The 24192-nt window shown below is 35.8% G+C and overlaps 1 protein-coding gene across 4 annotated transcripts in view; it reads left to right on the forward strand.

Annotated features, from left to right (window-relative positions):
* The window catches only part of BRWD3 (bromodomain and WD repeat domain containing 3), a 132159-nt gene extending 108275 nt beyond the window's left edge, over window positions 1–23884 (forward strand). For 3 of the 4 annotated variants that reach the window (XM_051827378.3, XM_089323893.1, XM_089323892.1), the window contains 8 exons: window positions 1648–1704; window positions 3551–3691; window positions 5062–5133; window positions 10733–10885; window positions 12236–12399; window positions 12700–12797; window positions 13302–13460; window positions 18155–23884. In XM_051827378.3, the coding sequence (XP_051683338.1) occupies window positions 1648–1704; window positions 3551–3691; window positions 5062–5133; window positions 10733–10885; window positions 12236–12399; window positions 12700–12797; window positions 13302–13460; window positions 18155–18909 (1599 nt within the window). In that variant the 3' untranslated portion in view covers window positions 18910–23884. The remainder of the gene's footprint in view (window positions 1–1647; window positions 1705–3550; window positions 3692–5061; window positions 5134–10732; window positions 10886–12235; window positions 12400–12699; window positions 12798–13301; window positions 13461–18154) is intronic. The other variant, XM_051827379.3, reaches the window with a different exon arrangement.
* The last annotated feature ends 308 nt before the right edge of the window (window positions 23885–24192 follow it).

Raw genomic sequence — 24192 nt, forward strand, 5'->3', positions numbered from 1 at the left:
TTTCAGTAGGGATTTTATTTTCTGTACACATACTTTTAAAGTATAGGTTTGAAAGTCTGAATTTTTTATAATTTTATTAAATAACCACTTTATTTCCTTTAAGGAAAATTGAAAACATAAACCAGTTTTTTCTGAATGAAATGGAATTAGTACTCAGCAGCCCTTCACATTTTTGATCTCCCAACCCATCCATGTCACTAACTTACATTAAGCCATATTCAATACCAAACTACAGTAGTAAGAAACGAAAAAACAAGATAGAAGGCTGGGACAATAGTGGAATGTGATAATTCAAAAATATTTATTAGAAAATAAGTCATCCCATGTATGAGTGACTCACATATGCTAGATTCTATTGTAGTGGCATGTAATGTTTTGCAAATTTGTATCATCAGTGTTGTTAATATATGATATGCCTATTAGTTCTTACCTCTGAAAGCCCAAGAAAAATTTAACATTTGTATTCCTTAACATTTTTATATGAGACTACTTGAAAAAGGTTGTGAAAAATTGGAATTAAAAGATTCTGTTGCAAACAAATTTTGAAACCCATGTATAGCTTTTTCGTAATAGGCATTTCCACGAAATTTTTGAAGACTCTTCACATATTCTTTGGCTTTTCTGACCTAAATGCATTTTTATGTATTTATTTATGTATTTGAGAGGTAGCATTACAGAGAGGCAGGGAGAGAGAGAGGTCTTCCATCTGCTGGTTCACTCCCCAAGTGGCCACAACGGCTGGAGCTGTGCGGATCTGAAGCCAGGAGCTAGGAGCCTTCTCCAGGTCTCCAACATGGGTGCAGGGACCCAAGGACTTGGGCCATCTTCTGCTTTTCCAGGCTATAGCAGAGAGCTTGTTCGAATGTGGAGCAGCTGGGACCTGAACTGGCAGCCATATGGGTTACCGGTACTACAGGTGGTGGCCCTACCTGCTATGCCACAGTGCTGGCCCCCTTACATATATTTTTAACTGAGAATTTAGTGTAACAAGAATTTTTCCCCAAAGCAGAACTCTCTGGGTTAGAATGGAAAATGTAATTCAACAGCTTTATTTTATTAGAAAAGAGTTTCAATAACTCCAGAGCTAATTTCCCCCTCACTAGGCACTGCCTAGGTTCTTCATCATCAGTGGTGCCTGGACCTTGGATCTTTGTATTATAAATCTATCTCTCAGAGAGATACTGAACTGAATCTTAGTTTGTGGTACTTATATTTTCCCTGTAGAAAAGAGATCTATTTGTTGAAGTAGCAAAGGATTTGAATATTTGAATATTTCATAGTTGTATTAAATGGGCATGCCATACATAATAAGATTTTTTTAAAAACATACTATCACTTAGATACAAATTTTACCAGATACCAGTCAGTACACTTGTTCCTTATTTTCCTATTCTGATTTAACAAGAAAACTTGTTCAGCTTTTCTCCCGGTGTATTGTTCATTGAATAAACAGCATCTTGGCAAAGTTTGGAGTAAATTTCCTTCCTGCTTTTGCTCTATTCCAGTGACAGTTAATTGTGGTTATTTTTGTCATTTATTTGTAAATAAATGTGATTGTGTTCTCCATATATTTGTAAATATCCATCTAATTTGTAAGACTTTGAATGTAACTGAACATCTTCTCCCATTCTCCTGCTTTTAATTTAGGATACAGAACTGGTTGATTTAGATTCTGATGGCCCAGGGACTTCGTCTGGAAGAAGGGTAAGTAAATAAGTGAACTGCTGAGAAGAAATATTTCCAGGCTTCCTCTGTCAGGGATCCCCAAGAATAAGCCCAAATCTGGAGAGTTCCTCAAAGGTCTGTTGGAACTAATATATATAGAGTTACTCATGGCTAAGATTTGTTACAGTGATACAGTAAAGATACACAGCTGAATCATAGGAAGAAACACAAAATCTGGAGGAATCTATGTACATGCTGCTTGCTGCTTCATATTCTCTCTTCTAGAAAGTGTCACACAGCACACTCTTTCCCCAGCAAAGAAAATAGAGCAACATAAATATTAGTAGAAACTCTGTCCCCAAGGAATTTACTAGGGGCAAGTTGCATTGCCACTTTCTGATTAGCACATTCCAAGATTCCAGACTTCCAGAAGGAAAAGCAGATATTCAAAACAAATTACATTGTTTGTGCTAAGTACAGTAAAACACTTTTACAATTTAGGAAACAGTTAAAATGCTAAGTTCCCAAATTCCAACCAAGATCCAAACTTGTAAGCAAGCCCCGATAAAGATAACTGACTCTGGCCAGCTGTGTTAACCTTTTTTTTTTTTTTTTGCATACTTCCCCTCTATGGTAAGCAGATATGTAGTTGTTTTCATAAAAGAAAGAGTATCATTGGAAATATTGAAAGTGATCATGACAAAAGTCATCAAGTTGTAAAGCTGTAATTTTTGATAATCATCACAAAGAATTTACTAGAAAAAATTAAATGTTTTAGGAAAAGTATGGTGCCCTTGTCAAGTATACTTAGCTGTCAGCAAATGTTAAGGTAATATATCTATGAAGTTTGTAGAGGAAAAAAACATTTGTTTCTCTGTACTTTATGGGAGGGTTTTTTTTTTTAATGAAAATTCAGAATATCACAATTCTTAACATTTCTGTAAATGTAATGTCTATTTTTGTTTATTTCCCCATGGATAATGATGTCTAATATTTGTTTGACAAATATTAAAACAAACTTGGACAAACACTTTATTTGCAGCAATACTGGTACACTCAGGGGCTTCTTTTAATTTTAGCTGCCATATGTAAAGGAGAACATGAAGCATTTGTCTTTGTGTGTTTGATATTTTTCACTCAATATGGTATCCTCCCAATTCCAGCCATTTTGCTGCAAATGATAGAACCACATTGTTTTATAGCTGAATAATATTCCATTGTGTGTGTGTGTGTACATACACATGGCATTTCCTTTATCCATTCAGCTGATGATGGACTCCTTGGTTAATTCCATATTTTGGCTATTGCAAATAGTACTCTTATAAATATGGTGGAATAGATACCTCCTTGATACAGTGAGTTCGTGTCTTTTGGGTATATACTCAGTAGTGGGATTGCTGGATCATATAGAAAGTTTATTATTTTATTTGAAAGATAGGGAGGCAGAGAGAGAGGGAGTCAAAGAGAGATCTCTCTGCTGGTTTACTCCTCAAATGCTCACAATAACTAAGGCTGGGCCAGGCCAAAACCAGGAGCCAGGAACTCAGTTAAAGTCTCCTGTGTGAGTTATAGGGACCCTACTATTTGAGCCATTACCTGCTGCCTTCCAGGGTATGCATTAGCAGAAAGCTGGAATCAGGCACAGCTGGGACTTGAGCCCAGGCACTAAGATAATGGGATGTGAGCGTTCTAAGCAGTAACTTAGCTGTTATGCCTGATGCCTACTCCTGATGTCTGTTTTAAACTAAGAAACTTTTAAATAGCAGCTGCTGTATCTTATACAAATATATTAACATTAGTGATGCATGAGAAAAACAATGAACAATTTAAGGGCATATATATATATATATATATATATATATAGTAATTCCATTAAAATCTATAGGTCAAATGCCGAGGCAGAAGACAGTCTTTAAAGTATAATCCTGATGCTTGGAAAAAACAGTGCAAAGAACTGTTGAGCCTCATTTATGAACGTGAAGACTCAGAGCCATTTCGACAGCCTGCTGAACCTCCTTCTTACCCAGTAAGCATATAATATTTAAATAACTGCCAATGCGATAATTTCCCTTAAATGTCCATGCTAAAATCTAGTGGAGAACAGACTTCTCTCCCTGCCTCTTTCCCTCAGTCTCCTTCCCTCCTTTCCTTCCTTCCTTTGGTGTAGTATGATTAGTTATGACTTTCTAAAATGCTTGTCTTGCACTTAGTGGGTTGTAAATGAAATTTGAATCAAACCTTTGCTTTCTGTTTTATTTCAAGTATTTGTCTAATATATTTTACTAACCCCCAGTGCACTTATATACACTACAGATTCTTGGTGACATGACATTCCTGTTTCATTTATACTAAACATGTTATCAGTATGGTCATTTAGAGTAACTGATATTAATTTTCTTTGAACAATAACATAAGCATGAAAACTTAGATTGTAGGATTTCTTTATTTTTTCATAGCCAAAACAAATTTATTCGAGGGAAAATAAATTCACAGAGGTGGCTAACTGCCGCTGTGCTCGCAGAGCAAACATGTAGCAGAAAGCATAGCCCTCCAGCAGGCTGGGTCTTAGATAGCTTGGTGTGGGATAAGGGTCTAGAGAGGAGGTCGGCGGGCAGAGCTGAGCTACTACTTACAGGTGGATTTCTTTTCTAAGAGTATACCTACACATTGACTTCTTTTTTAGTATAGATAGCAAATCTCATTTTTAAAAAGGATTTACTTATTTATTTGAAAGGCAGAGTTACAGAGAGTGGGAAAGACAGAAATCTTCCATCCTCTGGTTCACTCCTTAAATGGCTGCAACTGCTAGAGCTAGGCCAATCTGAAACCAGGAGCCAGGAGCCTCTTGTAGGTCTCCCACATGGGTGCAAAGGCCCAAGTACTTGGGCCATCTTCTGCTTCTTTCCTAGACACACTAGCAGGGAGCTGTATTGGAAGTGGAGCAGCCAGGATTCAAACCAGTACCCATATGGGATGCTAGTGCTGTAATTGGCAGCTTTACCCATTATACCACAGCACCAGCCATCTCTTTTACTTTTTTAGAGAAAAATTAGAACAGTATTTCAGAAATACCTCAGACCGTCTTCTGAGCTTAGTACACATCAGTGTTGTTTTCTGTATACACAAGTCTTCGGAAAAATATTCAAGTAAAGAACAAGATTCAAATAAAAAAAAGCTTCTTTTGCTTGTTCATAGAGCTTTGGGTAGAAAAATTATTCTTGTATTTTATAGCTGAAGAGAGTGGTGCATGTAGAATTTTTTCACTTTAAAGTATGGTCAATAAAAGCATAATTACTATTGAATGATCATTGAGTCTTAAGCCATAATTGAATTGCAATTCTTGGTCATTTTGTTGAGGTAGTCTGGAAACATAATGTTTACTCTTTACCCTAAAAGATCCATCAAGAGCAAGAGGGAGAATCCTCAGGATCAGTTGTTCCAGAAAGACAAGATCCCTCTCTTTCTGAGGTATGCCTAGTAGTTTCTTACAAGACATAGACTTGTTGGTTTTGTGTTTTCAACTTTAAACATCTCAATATTGTACATGAACCTTTTATAATTTGTTAAGAATACCTTCTAACTCTGCTCACTTTTACCTTTGTTCAGTTGTTTTGGTCATTGTTTATTTGTTTTTTAAAGTCAACATGTGTTCTCAAGATTATTCTTTGTAGCATCCATGTGAATGTTTACTTGTTTATGTAGATCTAAAGCTACTGTGGCACAGTAGAAAATCTCAGTTACATAATATAATTGTGTGTATTGCAACCGATTATTCCCACTGGGACTTCATTCAGCAGGCAGTCTGCATTTTTAAGTTTTTGTCATCATATTACAAAAGTTCTAACAGTTTTTCTTCTATGAAAAACTTAATGTGTCATAAGGCATACTGTGTTGGGATGCATTTCTGATTTTTTTGTGCTTTAACAAAATAAGATACATTTATAACAATTGTGTTTTCTCCTGCTTTGAAAATATTTTCTCTTTTATAATATCTCAGTCCCTTCTTCTGGCTTTTTTGGTTTACTTTTTGAGGGAAATGTGATTTTACTTTGTAATGATTCTGAATAGGATAGAGGATCTAACACTGATTATATTTTTCACTCTGAAACTTATTTCTTGAGGGCTGTTGCATATATATATATACAAATTTTAGATGTAATTCCATATGATAATCCTTAGATTAAAATGGAATCTTTCTTTTTCCTTAATCAAAATCAAAATAATTTTGAGCCTGTGAATTAGAAGTCCTTAGATGAAGCAAAACTATCACATTGATTAAAAAAATAAAAAGCAGAGATGAACAAACATGGCCAATTTTATATTGACATTCAACTAGTGATACTTTAAGTAAAATATTCTCAGAGTTGGTAATCTTGAAAATATGAGGAGACTTCGAAAACTTCATGGAAAATATGTATTATGAAAAAACTTCATGGATTTCAGTGTTTTTTGCACAAAGGTAAACCTTTATTAAATTTCCATGAACTTTCTGAAGTACCCTTATCTGTAGCTAATTTGTAGAGTAGAATTATGTAATTATGTGTGAATAATCCCGTTTTCTACTATCATTAAACAGTCTGCCAGCATGTAGAAGTATCATGAGCTTTCAATAAGAAATGCAATTGCATATTATGTACTCTGTGGAGATAAAACCAGAGACTATAGGTTATCTGTTCTGTCCGTTCAGCGGGTTTTTTTAAATTAATTAATTTTCCCCAGAATCCTTTTATTTAAGGTATACAAAATTCATGCATTTCATAAATACAATTTAAGAACATAGTGATTCTGTCTTGGTTATTGGTCTGTTTAGGCTTTCTATATCTTCATGGCTCAATTTTGGTAGATTGTGTGTGTCCAGGAATCTATCCATTTTTCTAAGTTTCCTGATTTGTTGGCATACAGCTCTTTGTAGTACTTTCTGATGATTCTTTTTATTTCTGTGGTATCTGTTGTTATATCTCCTTTTTCTCTAATTTCACATCTCTAATTTTATTGATTGGATATTCTCCCTCATTTTTTTGGTTAGTTGAGCCAATGGTGTGTCAATTTCGTTTATTTTTTCTGAAAAACCAGCTCTTGGTTTCACTGATATTTTCCCATGTTATTTTTGGTTTCAATTTTGTTTATTTTTCTTTAATTTTTTTTCAAGATTTTTGTTTCTTTATTTGAGAGGTAGAGTTATAGACAGTGAAAGGGAGAGTCTGCTGGTTCACTCGCTAAATGGCTGCAACTGCCAGAGTTGGGCCAATCCGAAGCCAGGAGCCAGGAGCTTCCTCCGGGTCTCCCACATGGGTGCAGGGGCCCAAAGACTTGGGCCATCTTCTACTGCTTTCCCAGGCCATAGCAGAGAGCTAGATTGGAAAAGGAGCAGCTGGGACTAGAACCAGTGCCCATATGGGATGCCAGCACTGCAGGCGGAGGATTAACCTACTGTGCCACAGTGCCGGCCCCCTATTTTTCTTTAATTTTAATTATTTCTTTTCTCCTTCTAATTTTGCATTTGGTTTGCTGTTTTTCTAGGGCCTTGAGGTGCACTGATAGCTCATTTATTTGGTGCCTTTTCCAATTTCTTGATATAGGCAACAATTTCTATAAACTTTCCTTTTAACATTGCTTTTGCTGTATCCCATAAGCTTTTTTAAAGATTTATTTATTTATTTGAAAGGCAGAGTTACAGAGAAGCAGAGGCGGGGTGGGGGTGGTCTTCCATCTGCTGGCTCACTCCCCAAATGGTTGCAATGGCCAGAGCTGTGCTGATCTGAAACCAGGAGCCAGGAGCTTCTTCCAGGTCTCCCACACAGGTGCAGGGTCCCAAGGGTTTGGGTCATCTTCTACTGCTTTCCCAGGCCATAGCAGAGAGCTAGATCAGAAGTGGAGCAGCCAGGACTCGAACTGGTGCCCTTATGGGATGCCGGCACTGCAGGCGGCAGCTTTACCTGCTATGCCACAGTGCTAACCTCCCCATAAGCTTTGATATGTTGTACTGTCATCTTTATTCATTTCAAGACATATTTTAATTTCTCTTTTGATTTCTTCAATGACCCACTATTCATTCAGGAGCATGTTGTTTAGTCTCCATGTATTTGCATATGATCTAGAGATTCTTAAGTTGTTGATTTTCAGCTTCATTCAATTGTGGTCAAAGATGCATGGTATGATTTTGCTGCTTTTGAATTTGTTGAGACTTGCTTTATGACCAAGCACATGGTCTATCCTAGAGAAAGTTCCATGCTCTGGTGAGAAGAATGTGTATTCTGTAACTGTAGGATGAAAAGTTCTGTAGATATCTGTTAGGTCCATTTGATCTATAATGTCAATTAACTCTTATTTCCTTGCTGATTTTTCTATCAGGTTAATCTATTCCTTTCTGAAAGTGGTGTATTGAAGTCCTCTGTTACTATTGTATGGGATCTATGTCTCCCTTTAGATCTATTAATATTTCTTTTAAATAGCCAGGAGCCCTGTAATTGGGTGCATATATGTTTGTTATAGTCACATCTTCCTGTTGAATTGATCCCTTAATCATTACATAGTGCTCTTTTTTGTCTCTTTTAATAGTTTTTGTGTTGAAGTTTATTTTGTCTGATATTACGATGGCTACACCAGCTCTTTTTTGGTTTGTTAGCATGGAATATCTTTTTCCATCCTTTCACTCTCAGTCTGCATGCATCTTTGTTGGTGAGATGTGTTTCTTGTAGGCAGTAAATAGATGGGTTTTGTTTTTTAATCCATTCAGCCAGTCTGTATCTTTTAACTGGAGAGTTAAAGCCATTTACATTCAAGGTGACTATTGATAAATAACAACTTGGCCCTGCCATTTTCCCATCAATGTTCTTAGTGTTTACTTTGGAATTTCTCTGTACTTTTACTGGGAGATTTTCTGCCTTAACCTTCTTTCATAGTGATTAACATGTTTCTATGTTTTTGTGTGTAGCATATCCTTAAGCATCTTTTGTAAGACTGGACAAATAGTGACAAATACTTTCAATTTCTGTTATTGAAGGTATTTATTTCACCTTCATTCATAAATGATAGTTTTGCAGGGTATAGTATTCTGGGTTGACAGTTTCTTTTCTTAAGGCTTGGACTATATCTCAACTTTCTCTCCTAGCCTTTATGGTTTCTGATGAGAAGTCAGCTGTGAATCTAATTGGTGATCCCCTGAAAGTAATTTGGTGTTTCTCTCGTGCACATTTTAGAATCTTTTCTTTATGTTTTACTATTGAGAGTTTGACTACAATGTGTCATGATGAGGATCTTTTCTGGTCATGTCTATTAGGAGTCTATGTGCTTCCTATGCTTGGACGTGCCTTTCTTTCTCCAAATTGTGGAAGTTTTCTGTAATTATTTCACTAAAAAGGCCACCTAATCCATTCTCTCTTTCCATACCTCCAGGTACTCCTAAGACCCATATGTTGAGCTGATAGTATTCCCCAAATCTCCAATACCGTTTATTAGTTTTCTAATTAATTCTTTTCTTTCTTCTGCCTCACCGAGTCTGTTGTTAAGGCTTTCCACTCCATTTTTATTTGAATTCTTCATTCCCAATATTTCATTTTGATTTCTGTTTAGAATCTCAATTTCATGGGAAAATTTTCATTTATGTTATGTATGGATTTGTTTAATTTTTGGATTTGCTTCTGATTACATCTAAGTAATCCTATGATCAATTTTTGAATCCCATTTCCAGCATCTCTTCAATCTTTTCATCTTTACATTCTAGTATTTAAGTGTTGTTCTGTTCCTTTGGGGGCATCATGTTTTCTTCCTTATGTATGTTTCTTGCATTGCTCTATTTATTTTTAGACATTTGTAGAGATAGTTGTTGGTTTCTCCTGTGATGGCTTTTATCTTTGGACTATGCTTCTGTGGCTTAGTGGAGTGTCTACTCTTTCAGTGAATACCCAGAGGCATGTGCTGAATCTGGCCAGGGAGCTCTGTTCAGTGCTCTGGGGTGAAGGGAGTATCCAAGGTGACATCCAAATTGGGTGTGGCAAATCTCTTTTTTTAATCAGAGGGGAGATTTAGTCAGCTCTGTTGGCATAGTGTCATGCTTACCTCCTCTCCTCCAAGGAGACCAGTGCCTGGTCAGTAGCCCCAGTGGGTATAGTTTTCATCTGTACTACCACAAGAACCACATAAAGGATCTGTATAGTCCTCGGTGTGAGCACAGATCCCACAGCAATGACCCTCACCAGGGAATCTGGGAGCCCCAAGCATGTGGAGCTGCCCACAGTGACTGCCCAAAGACCCAGCCACATCCTGCACCCTACCATGCAGCCACAGTGTTTCCCCAGTCCCAGCACACGAGGCTCCCGTAGTCACAAGCACTCACCCCCTTGTCAGTTCTCCCCACCAGACTCATGCATCTCCTCTCAGCTGGTTGCTGGGCATGCAGACACAGCTGGCATGAGTGTTACATATGTCCCAAATGGCGCCCACCCCTTCTCGGCCAGTTATAGAATGCTTGGTGGTCTGGGAGAGAGAAACGTGACCCCCTTTTTTTCTCTAGGTTGGCAGGTACACTGTCCCCACAAGGCTCTTGGCCAGACTCATGCCAGGCTTTTCTTGCAGCTTTATTGCCAGTGGCTTGGACTGCTGCAGTCCAGTCTCACCTGACTCCCCAAAGCTGGTGCTGAGGCTCTCAATTGCTGGGGTCCTGAGTTGTGCTCATCCACACCCTCCACATAGATCCACAGTGTCCCTCTAATTTGTGTGGAGTTTCCTCTGCAACTTTCTCCCTAACTCTTCCCTGAGATTGCACTCTCTCCATTTAACTCTCTTCCTCTAGACTAGAGCAGTAAAACTCCCTCCCTATTCCACTGTCTTGGAATCCTCCCTTTCAGAGTTTTTATGGTTGACTACTAACTACACTATGAAGACTAAGTCTCTCCCACAGACTCCTGCTTTTTTCATGAACCACCAGAAGATCGCTTGAAGTTGGGGAGAGGCAGTTGGCAGATTGAAAAGCAATATGTATTTAGGGATGCAACTGTCAGTGCCATTGTATTATTTAGTATAAATATTGTTATGAATCTTTAGTATCTAATAACATTCTTCTTTGCAGGATTTTCAAGATATTATTGATACTCCTATGGATTTCAGCACTGTGAGAGAAAATTTGGAAGCAGGAAACTATGGTAGTCCTCTGGAATTTTATAAGGATGTTCGCCAAATATTCAGCAACTCCAAAGCTTATACCTCTAATAAAAAGTCAAGGGTATGAAAAATAATGTTAGACGGTTTAATTATCTAAGTGCTAGTAATCTGTATCAGGCAGTTTTCTTTCAGCACTTTTGAAATTGCTAAATTAGTGTGCATTACAATTCTGACATAGTTACTGAAGTTCAGTTCTCAGTATCTTCTCTGAAATATGGTTTATTTAAATACACATCCAGCATAAGTACCTTTTTCTTGCTTTCTCTTACCTATCCTTGCTCTTTAATAATATTATATCTGCCAGAGTGAAAACAAGGAAAGGATAAGTAGTAATTTGAGTATCTTTTAATATATCCAGTAAATGACTTGGTGAATAAAAATATGGTTGATAATATTAGTTTACATGAAATATTTTGATTATCCCTGAATATTTATGCTCCCCTTATTGGGAAATTGTAATTATTCATACTCACATTTAATATTTTCTCTGTTTTGTTAGCATTTACAATAATAATTTTTGTCTATCAGAATCACTCAAATCTGCTTAACTTTGAAATCAGTTGCACAATAGTTATATACTTGCCTACTTCAACTCCTAGAAAATGTATTTTTACTAATTTCTGTAGTCATAATTTTTCCCATTTGCTTCCCCCACCCTTGTTCTTGAATGTTATAAAAGATCTATTTTCTCCATAAAGTTTGGGAAATACAGAGAAGTATAAAGAAAACAAAAGTCACTTGTAAAGCCCATCACCTATTTTTATTTATAGTTAATAATCAGTGTATATACCTCTAGGATATGTTTATTCCTTGAAATAGTAAGTTTCATATCTTTGTTGCTTATGCATTATAAAAATTATCCCATATAATTATAACTCTTTGCAAACAAGGTTTTACAGTATTTGATTATTTTATGTGAGTTGACCATTGTCCTCTTGCTAGAAATTTAGGTTTTTTCCAGTTTTTCATTTTACATGAATAAATAGTGCTGTGGCAAGCATCTTTAACATTCTTTATCATAATTTTTGTGTCTGTGCAATTCTCTGATAACTGCCTTGGGGCAAATTCCCAAAAGTAAAATATTAGCTAACGGATATGCATATCTTTAAGATTTTTGGTACAGATTGCAAATTGTCCTTTATAATGTTGTTCCATTTAAAATTCCCTCTGACAGCATATAAGAATCATTTCTTTACCCTTTATAATATTAAATTATGTTTTTATAAATATTTATTAATTTTGGGGTGAAATAGTATCTTAATTCTTCCAGAAGAATTTCTCAAGTAACTACATAATGCATTTGATTTGTCTGGGATTACGATGCTGATATTGGTCCTGGCATATTTGTCCCTTTTAATTCTTTATAATTAAAGCAGTTGTTAAAACAAGACTATAATTTCTACCTTTTCAGATCTATAGCATGACACTGCGATTATCTGCCTTATTTGAAAGTCATATTAAAAATATCATCTCTGAATATAAGTCAGCAATCCAGAGTCAGAAGCGGAGAAGGCCACGGTACAGAAAACGTCTACGAAGCAGCAGCAGTTCATTGTCTAGTAGCAGAGATCCTAGGTATAATATATTGATGCAGCATCTTATGTTTTCAAAGCATTTTGTATGTTTTGCCTCATATCTGAAAATTTCTCAACAGTCAAGATTTCTTTTCAGAACCCTTGTACTCATGTGGATTTTACTATACAGGAAACTTTTATTATAGTGATTGAAGTTTAACTTTTCAGATTATCAATTTGAAACATTTTAGTTGAATTTTAGAGTATTTCCTCTTTGGTCAGCTTAAGCATTGCGTATACCATCTACAATGATGTATTGCTAATGGAAAAATTCCTTATTGTTATATATTTTTACCTGTAGTCCAAAAGGGAAGCAGAAACAAATGAAGTTGCAGCCTAAACATGACCAGAATACCTCAGTGTCTTATGCCAGGAATAGCTCTCCTTTCTCATCTCCTGGTAAATATACCTTTTGTTTTTGGGGTTATTTATATCAAAGAAGCAACATGGTTTATAGTACAAAGAGCAGTGGATTTACATTTAGAAAAGTTGTGTTTTAATCCCAATTCTGCTGTCTAACTATGTGGCCCTGGGTAAGTTATAAGGCCACATGATTTTGTTTGACTATATGAATTTTTAAATCGCTTAGTTTTAAAATTCTGTGACTATGATGTTTAATATCTATTATATCTCAGTGCACTCATCTGCAATCTATTTGCTAAAGTAAAAGATTTGAGTATGCATTATACATGTTGGTACATTCCTTGGACATGTTTTTCTGATATTTTATCCTTAAATGTTTAGTGATGGTAAACCATTTGTTCTCAAAATGTTTTTACTTACTTCATAGAGCATCTCACAATTTTGATGTTAGAATAAAATAACTGAAGTGCAGTTTTAAAAGCAGCCTGTTTAATTTTCCTGAAACATGTTGCCTATGTTAACAGTCTTTTAAAATGCAAGTTTCAGATGCTGCTGAAGGGCTTTCACTGTATCTAATTGATGATGAAACAGATGGGCCATTTTCTTCATCAAGTTTTGGTGGACATAGCCGAAGTGGAAATAGCCATGACCAAGGGAAAGCCAAATCATTTCGAAATAGAGTTTTGCCAGTTAAACAAGGTAGGAAATAAATACGGGGTTAAGCACTTATCTTTTAATTTCTTTATGAAGGAAGATGAATCATTTAATAGCTAACGTATTAAAGTAGTAGAAATAGTATGTCCTTATAGTTAATGAAAATTTTAATGCTGTCAAATTTGAGTTGGACAGCATGTCTGTTATATCCACAGCTAGGAACAGACCACTAGCAGATTTTCAATAGCTATTTTCAAACATATTTTAGTTTTTAAAAATATTTATTTATCTGAAAGGGAGAGAGAGAGAGAGAGGTCTTCTAACAGCTGATTCACTCCCCCAGATTGTTGTAACAGCTGGAACTGGGCCAGTTGAAGCCAGGATCCATTCAGGAGCTCAAATACTTAAGCCATAATCTGGTGCTTCCCAGGCACATTAGCACAGACCTGGGCCAGAAGCTTCCCAAGTGGTGGCTTAACCCACCATGCCACAACACCTGCCCCACATATTTTAGCCATTTAATATAAAATATAAAATGAAGAAGGGAGAGAAAATTAAATGAAAAATTCTTTCCCCAGGCACATAAGAAGTAGATTGTTGGATATAGCATTTCTCATATGGTAAACTGTATTAAGAAAGGAAAGCATTTCCTAAACCCTCTTTAAATAGGTCTCATTTTTGTGGTTACTGCAGTTAGAGAGAGAGAGAGAGAGAGAAAGGAGGAAGGAAGAGAAGGAGAGAGGGAAGGAAGAGAGAAGGAAGGGAAGGGGTTGGGATGGGATTTGGGCTGGAAAAAACCTTGCTTTCATTCAGTCCCCAATGTCTATAACTTCCCTATGTTTTTCCAGTTATATAATTCACATATTCTCTTCCCTAGGCATCTCCTGCTCTATCATCAAGTCAGTGGTTTTCAGATTGTATGCTGCCTATTTCTGGGAGATTCACAAAATGCTTCAGAAATTTTCAAAAGACTTTTCCCCATTCAATGAGAGCATTGTTTTTTTTTATTTCATAGAATTAGCTTCCATGTAACTTTATTTAAAGAAAAATTTTCAGTTCTTAAAAGAAGTTCTTAAAAGTTCTTAAAAGTACTCAGTGTTTTAATTCATTATCATTTGCATTTGTCTTGGACCAAGATGTCAGTGATCAGTTATGACAAATATTTGAAGGCTTTTGTTATTCATATTTTCTTCTTATACTTAGTTCTATATTATAGACCCTGAACATCTTCAAAGAAAGTTCTAGTATGTTCAGCTATTTGAAGTTTTTGAAGAATGGTTAATAGGCTTTTACAAATATTTTGTATTGGAATATAGATTTTATACACATGTTTAATGAAATTAATCAGTATGTCCATTTTTATATCAGAATCAAGTTACTTAAAAATAGAATTTCTAGATGTGGGCATTTGGCCTAGCATTAAGTTGCCAAATGGTATGCCTGCTTTCCATATTGTAGTGCCTAGATTCGGTTCCCAGCTCTAGCTCTGGCTCTTATGTTTGGCATAGCTCTCCTTTCTCATCTCCCAGTAAAAATACCTTTGTTTTGGAGATTCGGCATCTCAGTTTAACACTGCTACTAAGCATGTAGAAGATACATCATGGTTTGTAGTACAAAGAGCAATGAATGTAGATTTAGAAAAGTTGTGTTTCATTTCCATCTCTGCTCCCTAGCTGTGTGGCTCTTGATAAGTTATGAGAACACATGATGTTGTTTGACTACATGAATTTTAAAGTCTCCTAGTTTTAAAATTCTGTGACTATGATTTTTAACATCTATTATATCTCAATGCAACTGTAGTATATTTGCCAAAATAAGATTTGGTGATTTACTTTATGTATTGGTGACTCCAGCTTCCCGCCAAAGTAGACCCTGAAAGGCCATGGTGATGGCTAAAGTTGTTGAGTTCCCACCAATGACAGGGGACTCCTTGACTGAGTTCCAGGCACCTGGCTTTGTATAGGCCCCCGTTCCCCCCTCTACCTCACCATTATGGGCATTTTGGGAGTGAACCACCATATTAGGGAGAGTGTCTGTCTTTCTGTCTTTCCTTTTCTTTTCTTTCTCTCTCTCTCTCCCTCTTCCTCCTCCTACCATTCCATCCTCCTCCTCTCTTGCTCCCTCCCCACCTCCCTTCAATAAATAAATATTTTTTTAAGAATAGACTTTCCAAAGAGTAATTTTATGTTACTTGAGAAATACCAAAACATATCTGGTTAAGTGATTAGTACTATTATTTTTTATCTTCACTCTCTCCTCTGATCCCGCTGTACATTGCATACTCATACCACTGCCTTCTCTGACTTTGCCCTCCCCTTTATTGCCAAGCTTTTACAAAGAGTGCCTGTGATTCCTCCCTCTATTTTCTTTCCGTCCACGTATTCCTTTATTCTTTGCAGTCTGGCTTCTGCCCTTACCATTCTCTAAGAGCTGTTCTCCCAAGAATTACCAGTAGTCTTCAGTGGCCAACCAGTGTCCTTAGTCCCTATATCCTTGATGTCTTTATCATTACATGCTTTTTTACTACCTCCTGTATGAACTCTCTTTCCTGGCTTCTATATTGATTCTTCTATTCTCTCTGTTTCTCCTATATTTCAGCTTCTGTATTTCCTTTTTATTTTCTGTGGCATTATTCTTCATTTGCAGGGTTTTCCACTGTTTTTCTCTGTTTTTGGCTTCTATGAATAATGTGATGACTACATCAATCATCCTGATGCTGATGACTCTCCAAATGCATATACCAAGCCCAAGCATCTTATATTCTACTAGTCTGATTTCTAATTGCTTCCTAAAAAATTCCCTTGGGTGCTTATCATCTTTGCACTCAAGCTAGCTTCCTTTTTCTGTGCTCTCTATTGTAGTTCATGGTACTACCATCTTCCTAGTCACCTATCTTAAAAGCTTACAGTGTTCTTTGACTTTCCATTTACTCCTCATATCCCTTCAGTTGTGCAAATTTTGTAGTTCTTTAATACCATAACTCTCTTGTCTACATTTTCTGTTGCTATCACCTTAGACTCTAGCCTAGCACATTATTCAGCTCAGGACGCCAAGATAAGATACCACAGAGTGAACAGTTTAAACAACGGGCATTTATTTCCTCACAGTTAGACACTCTTAAGTCCAAGATCACAGTGTCATGCCATAATGCTTATTATGTAAGGGATTTTTCACCTGGCACTTGGCTACTTTCTGACTGTTCTTTTCTCTGTGAGGAGAGAACATTTGGATTATGGCTACGTATCTATGACCTCACTTATGATAGTCATGATCCAATACTATCTTTCCTCCTTCTAAGCATTCTAGTCTATTCTCCCACCTCATTGGATAGTCCTTCTCGATTATCTTTGCTGATTCTTCTTTCAGTGTTGGAACATCCCAGATCTCTGACCTCAGGCACTTTCTCTCACTTTAATTGCTCTCAGTGAACTTGCCTAGTTCTCAAGATACTAAATATCATCGCTTTACTGAAAATTTCCAAAATGATGTCTCCAGCTCCATCCTCTGAAATTCAGACTGGTATATCCACCTGCTTTTTAAATTGTCTTCTTTTAATAAATATATTTCCTTGGAACATTGTAAACTAAAATCTTGACTTTTTTCAATACTCTTCCCAAACTGGTTTCTCCTTCAGCGTTCACCCATTGCTCAAGCCATGATTTCCAGGAGTCTACTTTCGTTCTGTGTTTAACACTTGACAGTCATTCTGTTAGCAAGTCCCATTAGTTCAACCTCTAAAATTAAAGGTTCATTCTCATGACTCTTGTAGAAGGAATTTCTCCAAATCTAATTAATTATCATCACCTCTATTGGTATATCTTTTATCATGTCATGCCAAGGCTATGGCAATGGACTCTGCTTTCAATCTTGCCCCCTGTATAATCTGTTCTCTAGGTACCAACGATGGTACTCTTTATCTAGGTACCAGCATTGTGGTGTAGCAGGTAAAGTTGCCACCTGTGAAGCCAGCATCCCATGTGGGTGCCAGTCCATGTGTCAGCTACTTTACTTCTAATCCAGCTCCGTGCTAATGGCCTGAGAAAAGCAGTGCAAGATGGCCCAAGTGTTTGGGTCCCTGCCACCCATGTGGGAGACCTGGATGAAGCTCCTGGCGTTGGCCTGTCCCAGCACTGGCTATTACAGCCATCTATGGAGTGAACCATGGATTTAAGATCTTCTCTGTCTTTCCCCCTCTCTCTGTAACTATGACTTTCAAAATAAATAAGCCTTTTAAAATGTATTTCATATCAGATCCTTTCTTTTTCTTGCTTAAAACTCTGCTGGCAGTCATCGCCATCATTTCCTCTGATTCTGTGTTTCACTCTAGTTATATTGGCTTTGTGTTCCCTCTACTGCAGTGTTCTTTCCTCAGATCTCAACTTCATTCAGTTCTTATTCAAATACTACCTCTATACAGGAATATTCATGTGTAAAATACCCCTAACACACACACACACACACACACACTCTCTCTTTTTTATTTTTATTTATAGCATGTATAAAAGTAAAGTATACTTTAAAATCTGTTCTTTATCTGTCAAGCTGTCCCCGTTAAAATACGAATTCTAAGAGCAAGAACTTTGTCTCGTGTAAGTTCTTACTCTGACATTCTCCATGCATTTAGCCCATCTATCTTTGGACAGTAAAATTTTTTGATACACTGCTTATTTTACTTTTATAACTAATCATTTTATTGATGTCAGGACTTAACTTTTAAAAATTCATTCATTTTGATTTAGATCACTCCCTTGATGGACCCCTTACAAACGGTGATGGCAGAGAGCCCCGGACAGGAATCAAGAGAAAACTACTCAGTGCATCAGAAGAAGATGAAAGTGCGGGAGGAGAAGAGAAAGAGAAAAAAGAAACAAAAGAAAAATCACACTTGTCCTCCTCAGAGAGTGGAGAGTTGGGATCCAGTTTAAGTTCCGAAAGTACCTGTGGTTCTGATTCTGACTCCGAATCAACTTCCAGAACAGATCAAGATTATGTAGATGGAGACCATGACTATAGCAAATTCATACAAACCAGACCTAAAAGAAAACTCAGAAAGCAGCACGCCAATGGAAAAAGAAACTGGAAAACAAGAGGCACTGGAGGAAGAGGCAGATGGGGAAGATGGGGTAGATGGAGTAGAGGAGGCAGAGGGAGAGGAGGCAGGGGACGAGGGGGTCGAGGAAGAGGTGGAGGAGGCACTAGGGGGCGAGGGAGAGGGAGAAGAGGAAGAGGTGCTTCTAGAGGAGCCACCAGAGCCAAACGAGCACGTGTTGCAGATGATGAATTTGATACAATGTTTTCAGGACGTTTCAGTAGACTGCCTCGAATTAAAACAAGGAACCAGGGCAGGAGAACTGTTTTATATAATGATGATTCTGATAATGACAATTTTGTGTCCACTGAGGATCCTCTGAATCTTGGTACATCCAGATCAGGCAGAGTGCGTAAAATGACAGAAAAAGCCAGGGTTAGCCATCTCATGGGATGGAATTATTAACAGTTAATAAATTTAGAATAATTTTAAAAATTCAATGGCCTTCTACTGCAGGGAATCTACCAGGAAATCTACAAAGCAAGTTGTGTGGGGACTTCTGCTTCCTTTCACATTGGTGCTTTTCCATTATGCCAGTATATATTTGTTTCAAGACTTTTAATCTCCACACTTCATTTGTTCAAACAAGCCTTACTCATTAGGCCTTAAATTAAAGGAAATTCTTCCCACGTACACATACATGCACATGCCCGTGTCTGCACGTGCACATGTGTGCGCATGCACACACACATACACACACACATACACACACACACACACACCACAGACACACTACAGATTTACTACATTAAAGGAGCATTCTGCTTCTTAAGAGTAGCATGATGTTTTTATCTCAATGGAATATCCCTCTCTTTGCTTTTATATCACAGAAGTATAGCACCTTCTTACAGAGTTTTATATAGTTTGTTTTTGCCATTTTGATTCCTATACCCAGTAATAATAACTTTTGCACAATACACCAATCCTAAAGGCAGCTATTAAATGTTTACAGTTTCTATATTGTAAGAACGATCTGGATTATTTTACTCTTCCCAGGCCAAACTTTCTTGAATTGTACTGAACTGAAGTATATATTTATACTACAGTTTTTTGGGGGGTGGGGGGAATCTTGATATGCTTTTCATTGATTTGCTTAATTCACGTTAAAGGTGAGAAAGGGTTGGTGCCTTGTAAATATGTAGCAAATCTTTGTGGTGTGTCCTGATGTGTGCATTAACTTTATTAAAAAAGAATACTTGAGGTATCAATCTAGACAAGGTGCCAAATGCAAAAGTTTCTTGCATCCATTTTCTTTTTCCTCTTATGTTTTATTGCATTAGTAGAACTTGTGTAGCTTAAAGAATAACTTAAACATTTGAAAAATCCTCATCCACAAAGAATAACTTTTGAATAGTAGCTCAGCTACCTCTATTAACTACAACTACTGGAAATGTTAAGGAAAATAGATACTGTTGTTATTCATTAATAAAGAGAAATAGAACAAGCTTGGTAGGAATGAATATTCATAAGTTATAAGCTGAGAGGTTAATAATTGTATTGGCTCTCAAACTAATAGTTGTAATTAACAAACTTTCATAAGTATTATATGGTCTACCTTAGGCTTTCTTAGAACATACTTGTGTAAGTAGACTTGGGCTACTGCTTATATATCTGTTCTACCACTTACTATTTAACAGCTGTGAGTTACTGGTTTTCATTTGAATCTTAAAATTTAGCGAAGCACCTAGTTTGAGTTGGAATGTTTTGCCTAGCTATATTTTGAATCAAGTTTAATAGGTTTTGTTCTTATCATTCCAAAGGGTTCTTCTGTCTAGTCTTTCAGAAAAGAACCTCATTGCACTGCATACTGATACTTTGAATCATTTTATAGATGAAAAAATTCTTTAAAACCCTTAAGGTCTTGTTTACAGCAGTAGAGTGCACATGGTTCCATAAGTGAGCTTGAGTTCCAAGATCAATTTTACTCCTCAGATTTGAGACTGCAGATTTGCTAATTTGTTACACTCGGAAATTTTTTAAGGTGAGAGGGATAATATTGATCTCTTTTTGTGACAGCAGATTTGTTGCACTTAGATCAGATTTGTGTGGTCCAACAGACTTCTTAATGTATGTGTAATTATCCCAGGATATTTCTTAAGCTAACGTATTTATTTCATGCTTTCAATCATTTCATGCATCTGAAAATCCTTAAGTGCAGAGGAAGGAGTACACACATAACTTTGCTTTTTTAGTAGGGTTGGGGTGGGACTTATTCTTGGACTAACATCTTTAAGCAGTTTTCACTTGCAGTAGAAATGATGTTCAGGCTTTAAGAACGTATTGTTGTGAATTGTTAATGGCACTAACTTCTGTTACTATACAGTAGACCAAGCTGATTTTTTTTTTTTTTGGTGATAGCCTTTTTCCACGAAACCAAAACTACTATTTCTGGTTATAACTCAGCTGCCACTTTTAACCATACTATAGACTTAAAATGTTCCTGTTTGTAATTCTCCATTTGATTTTTGCTAAAATATACTATTTCAGTTACTCATCTCTGGGCATTTTAACTAAATTGTGCCTGTGTTGTCCTGGAATCAATAACACGTTGGCCTACCCTAATCAGAGTAACACAGTTACTTAAATTCCTGGATATTCCCAAATGTGTATCATGTATATCATTTTAGTGTGAAATTTTTTGTTGACATTCTTCTATGAAGAGCTGACCTCTTGACATGTAGAAGAATTGCCATTTGTGTGATTTTAGCTATCTGGAGCTTTATTTATAATTTATTTTGAAAAATAAAAATGCCACATTTATTCCCCAAATGTCAAGATTTTCTAGGTTTAGATAATTAGAATAAGGCTGAAGACATTTTTAAGCATATTTTATATATAGTAAAATACTGTGAAAATACTAGTGAACAGCATTTTGCTGTGATGTTAATTTCAGTTATTAGGATTTAAAGAGTTAGTTACCAGGGTATGTTAGATTAGCATAGTTATCATTTATTATTAAACAAACAGATTATTTTCTGTTTGCATGCAAATTATTTTAATAAGTGTGAAAATAAAAGTTTGGGAGATAGTATTTTTACTTTTGTATCTGGACTTTTCCCCCCAATTTATACTTTCCTTTTTTTTTTTTTTTTTTTGTAACACCACCTCCTGTGAATGTCATGATTTGTATCACATTGAATACTTTATTATTTTAATTTTAGAGGCCCTTTAGATCTAAATCAGCCATAGCAAAACAAGTAGGAAATGAGCTAAGAATTTTGAAGAAATGTTTAAATCATAAAGGAAAAGTTAGAAAAACCACTGTTATATTTAGGTCCATGAGAGCATACACATGTATAAGCCTATTCGTGTACTAGATATGAATAGTCAGTGAGCTGTAATATTTCTCATAAATGCTAATGTTTAAATTCCCAGCTTTAAGATCTTAGCATGTGTATATATTTATAAAAACAGAACTGTATGTTTCTTCTATGGCTTGCTGTGTGTATCTCATCCAGCGATAGGATGCTCTCCAAAACATTGACTAGCCTAAAGACTAAATTTGTTTTTATATATGTGTGCGTGCGCTTATATGTATGTATGTTTCTCCAACTTGGTGTACCTTTATCTCAGACATTTTAAAAGAATATTTTATATGGAGGACACTGTACCAGTTCGTTGCCTCTGTGCAGCTCTTAGCTTGTGTATTTACTGCTTAATTCTTTTCATTATGCCTTCTAGATGACCAATCTACGTTTTGTCATGTACCTGTGCCCCTGCAGTCTTTTAATTTAATTTGCCCTTCTTTTATTTGTTTATTTTTCTGTTTCCCTCCTCAGAGATCAGGCTTGTCCTAGAATTCTTCTGCACAGCATTTTATTTTATCTAGAGGCAATGAAACTGTAAAATTCATAAATCTCATTCTGCATAACTTTGTGCTCAGATATCTAAGTCACCCTTCCAATATTTTGAAGTAAATTTGATTTACCTTTTGTTGTTTTTGTTTTATTCCCATAGATTGTTATCAGACAATAATAGAGTGATTGCAAGAGAAAGATGTGAATGCCACTTCTAACTTTTTGATAAAACTTTTTGAGCATTTTTCAAAATTTGTATGTTTGTGGTAATGAGAAATTAAATACCTTATTACTCAGTTATATATCTTTGGAATCATTTTATGCACATTTACCAATTGGTATTTTTCTTCAAAGTTGGAATTTTCACATCCACAAAAGAAGACTTGCATCATGTATAGTTTTCAGGATATTTTGATGTCCAGCCTTTTAAACAATTAGAGTAACATTTTGAGTTCTGAGGTGAATAGCTCTGGAAGAAGGGAATGAGCTTTTGATGTTTGAAGTCCATTGTCTTAAATCCTAACCCTATCCCCAACATTTTTGAGGTAGATGAGGCTTTATGAAAGTTTTCTTAAAAATAGAATATTATAAGGTCACTTTTAAAGTTTGTTTTAAAAATTAGTATAAGAATATTTCATTGTGTGCGTGTGTGTGTGTTTCTCCTAGTAAAGTTTCTTTACCAAGTTTTTATTAAATTCCAATATAAAGTTAATTTTCTCATGGTGCTGTATTTTGTTGAATAGCACTCAGGTTTCTTGATATTTATTTCTTGCATAGCCTTATCCTTGATTATTTCCCTTTTCATCTTGTCCTGCTTGCTTTTATCCTCACCTCTCTTTCTGCAATGAAGACAGCACCTAACTCCTAACTTAGCACACTTCAACAAGACTAGAGATTTCTGATTCATTGATGGGATAAGTACAGTAGAAAGGCCTGGCAGTTTAGAGTTAAGGTGTGTTTGTTTTGTTTTTTTTTTTTTATATGTATGCCCATTTGTTATTCTTATACCTATCTTAATTAAATCTAGAATATGAGACTTTGACATATAAAAGCATGATAAGTATTTTCTAAAAAAAAAAAACTATTGATACTTATTGAAATTGCCATTGGTAATTGACTTTTAAAATTACATACAAAAATATTTAGAAATCCAGTTGGGAAATGTGTTTTTACATATGTCACCAGATACATATTAGGCAGTGCTACAAATGTTAATTCTTTAAACAATACTGTGGTGATGGCAATCAGTAATTTATTTTTTTGTCCTGTAACTTATCATCCTTGTCTTTTGTAATCCCTTACACAGTATTAACAAAACTGTACCTTATGTTTGTTCTTAGTATCCATACATTTTTAAGATGGAAAATCATTCAGTTAATAGTTGATGTGATGTTGTATATGGGCAATATGCCTGTTAAACTAAAATTCAGTAAAAAGGTAAACTAAACTGGCTTGGCTTATAAAATATGTTTTATTTTACAGTTGTCAGTCATTATAAGCAATTATCTTCAAAGACAAAAACTGGACTAATTTGTTACCATTCTTTATGGGATGTTTACAATAAAATTCCAAGTTGTTTGGAATCAGTTGCACTCTTGCTGCTTTATGCCTTAACTCATGTATCAGAGTTAAATTAACAAGAAGAAAGAAATATGGAGTTAACCTTTTTATTATCCAGCTTTGGATAATTGTAATAAGTGACTATTGGGTCTTTGTTCATTTGTCATAGGATATTGTGTTACGATTATTTTTTAATCTGGAAAACTAGTTTCTGCCTATCGAAAGTATTTTTGCTTTGATTTATCTTTTGCCTTACTCATTGCAAATATTCTTTGGTCACTTTCAGGTAATGATATGATATTAACACGTTAAATGTGTTTTGATAAATAAC

Source organism: Oryctolagus cuniculus, chromosome X (assembly GCF_051225735.1).
Source record: "Oryctolagus cuniculus isolate XC-2025 breed Fujian yellow rabbit chromosome X, ASM5122573v1, whole genome shotgun sequence".
In the NCBI taxonomy this organism is placed as follows: Eukaryota; Metazoa; Chordata; class Mammalia; order Lagomorpha; family Leporidae; genus Oryctolagus; species Oryctolagus cuniculus.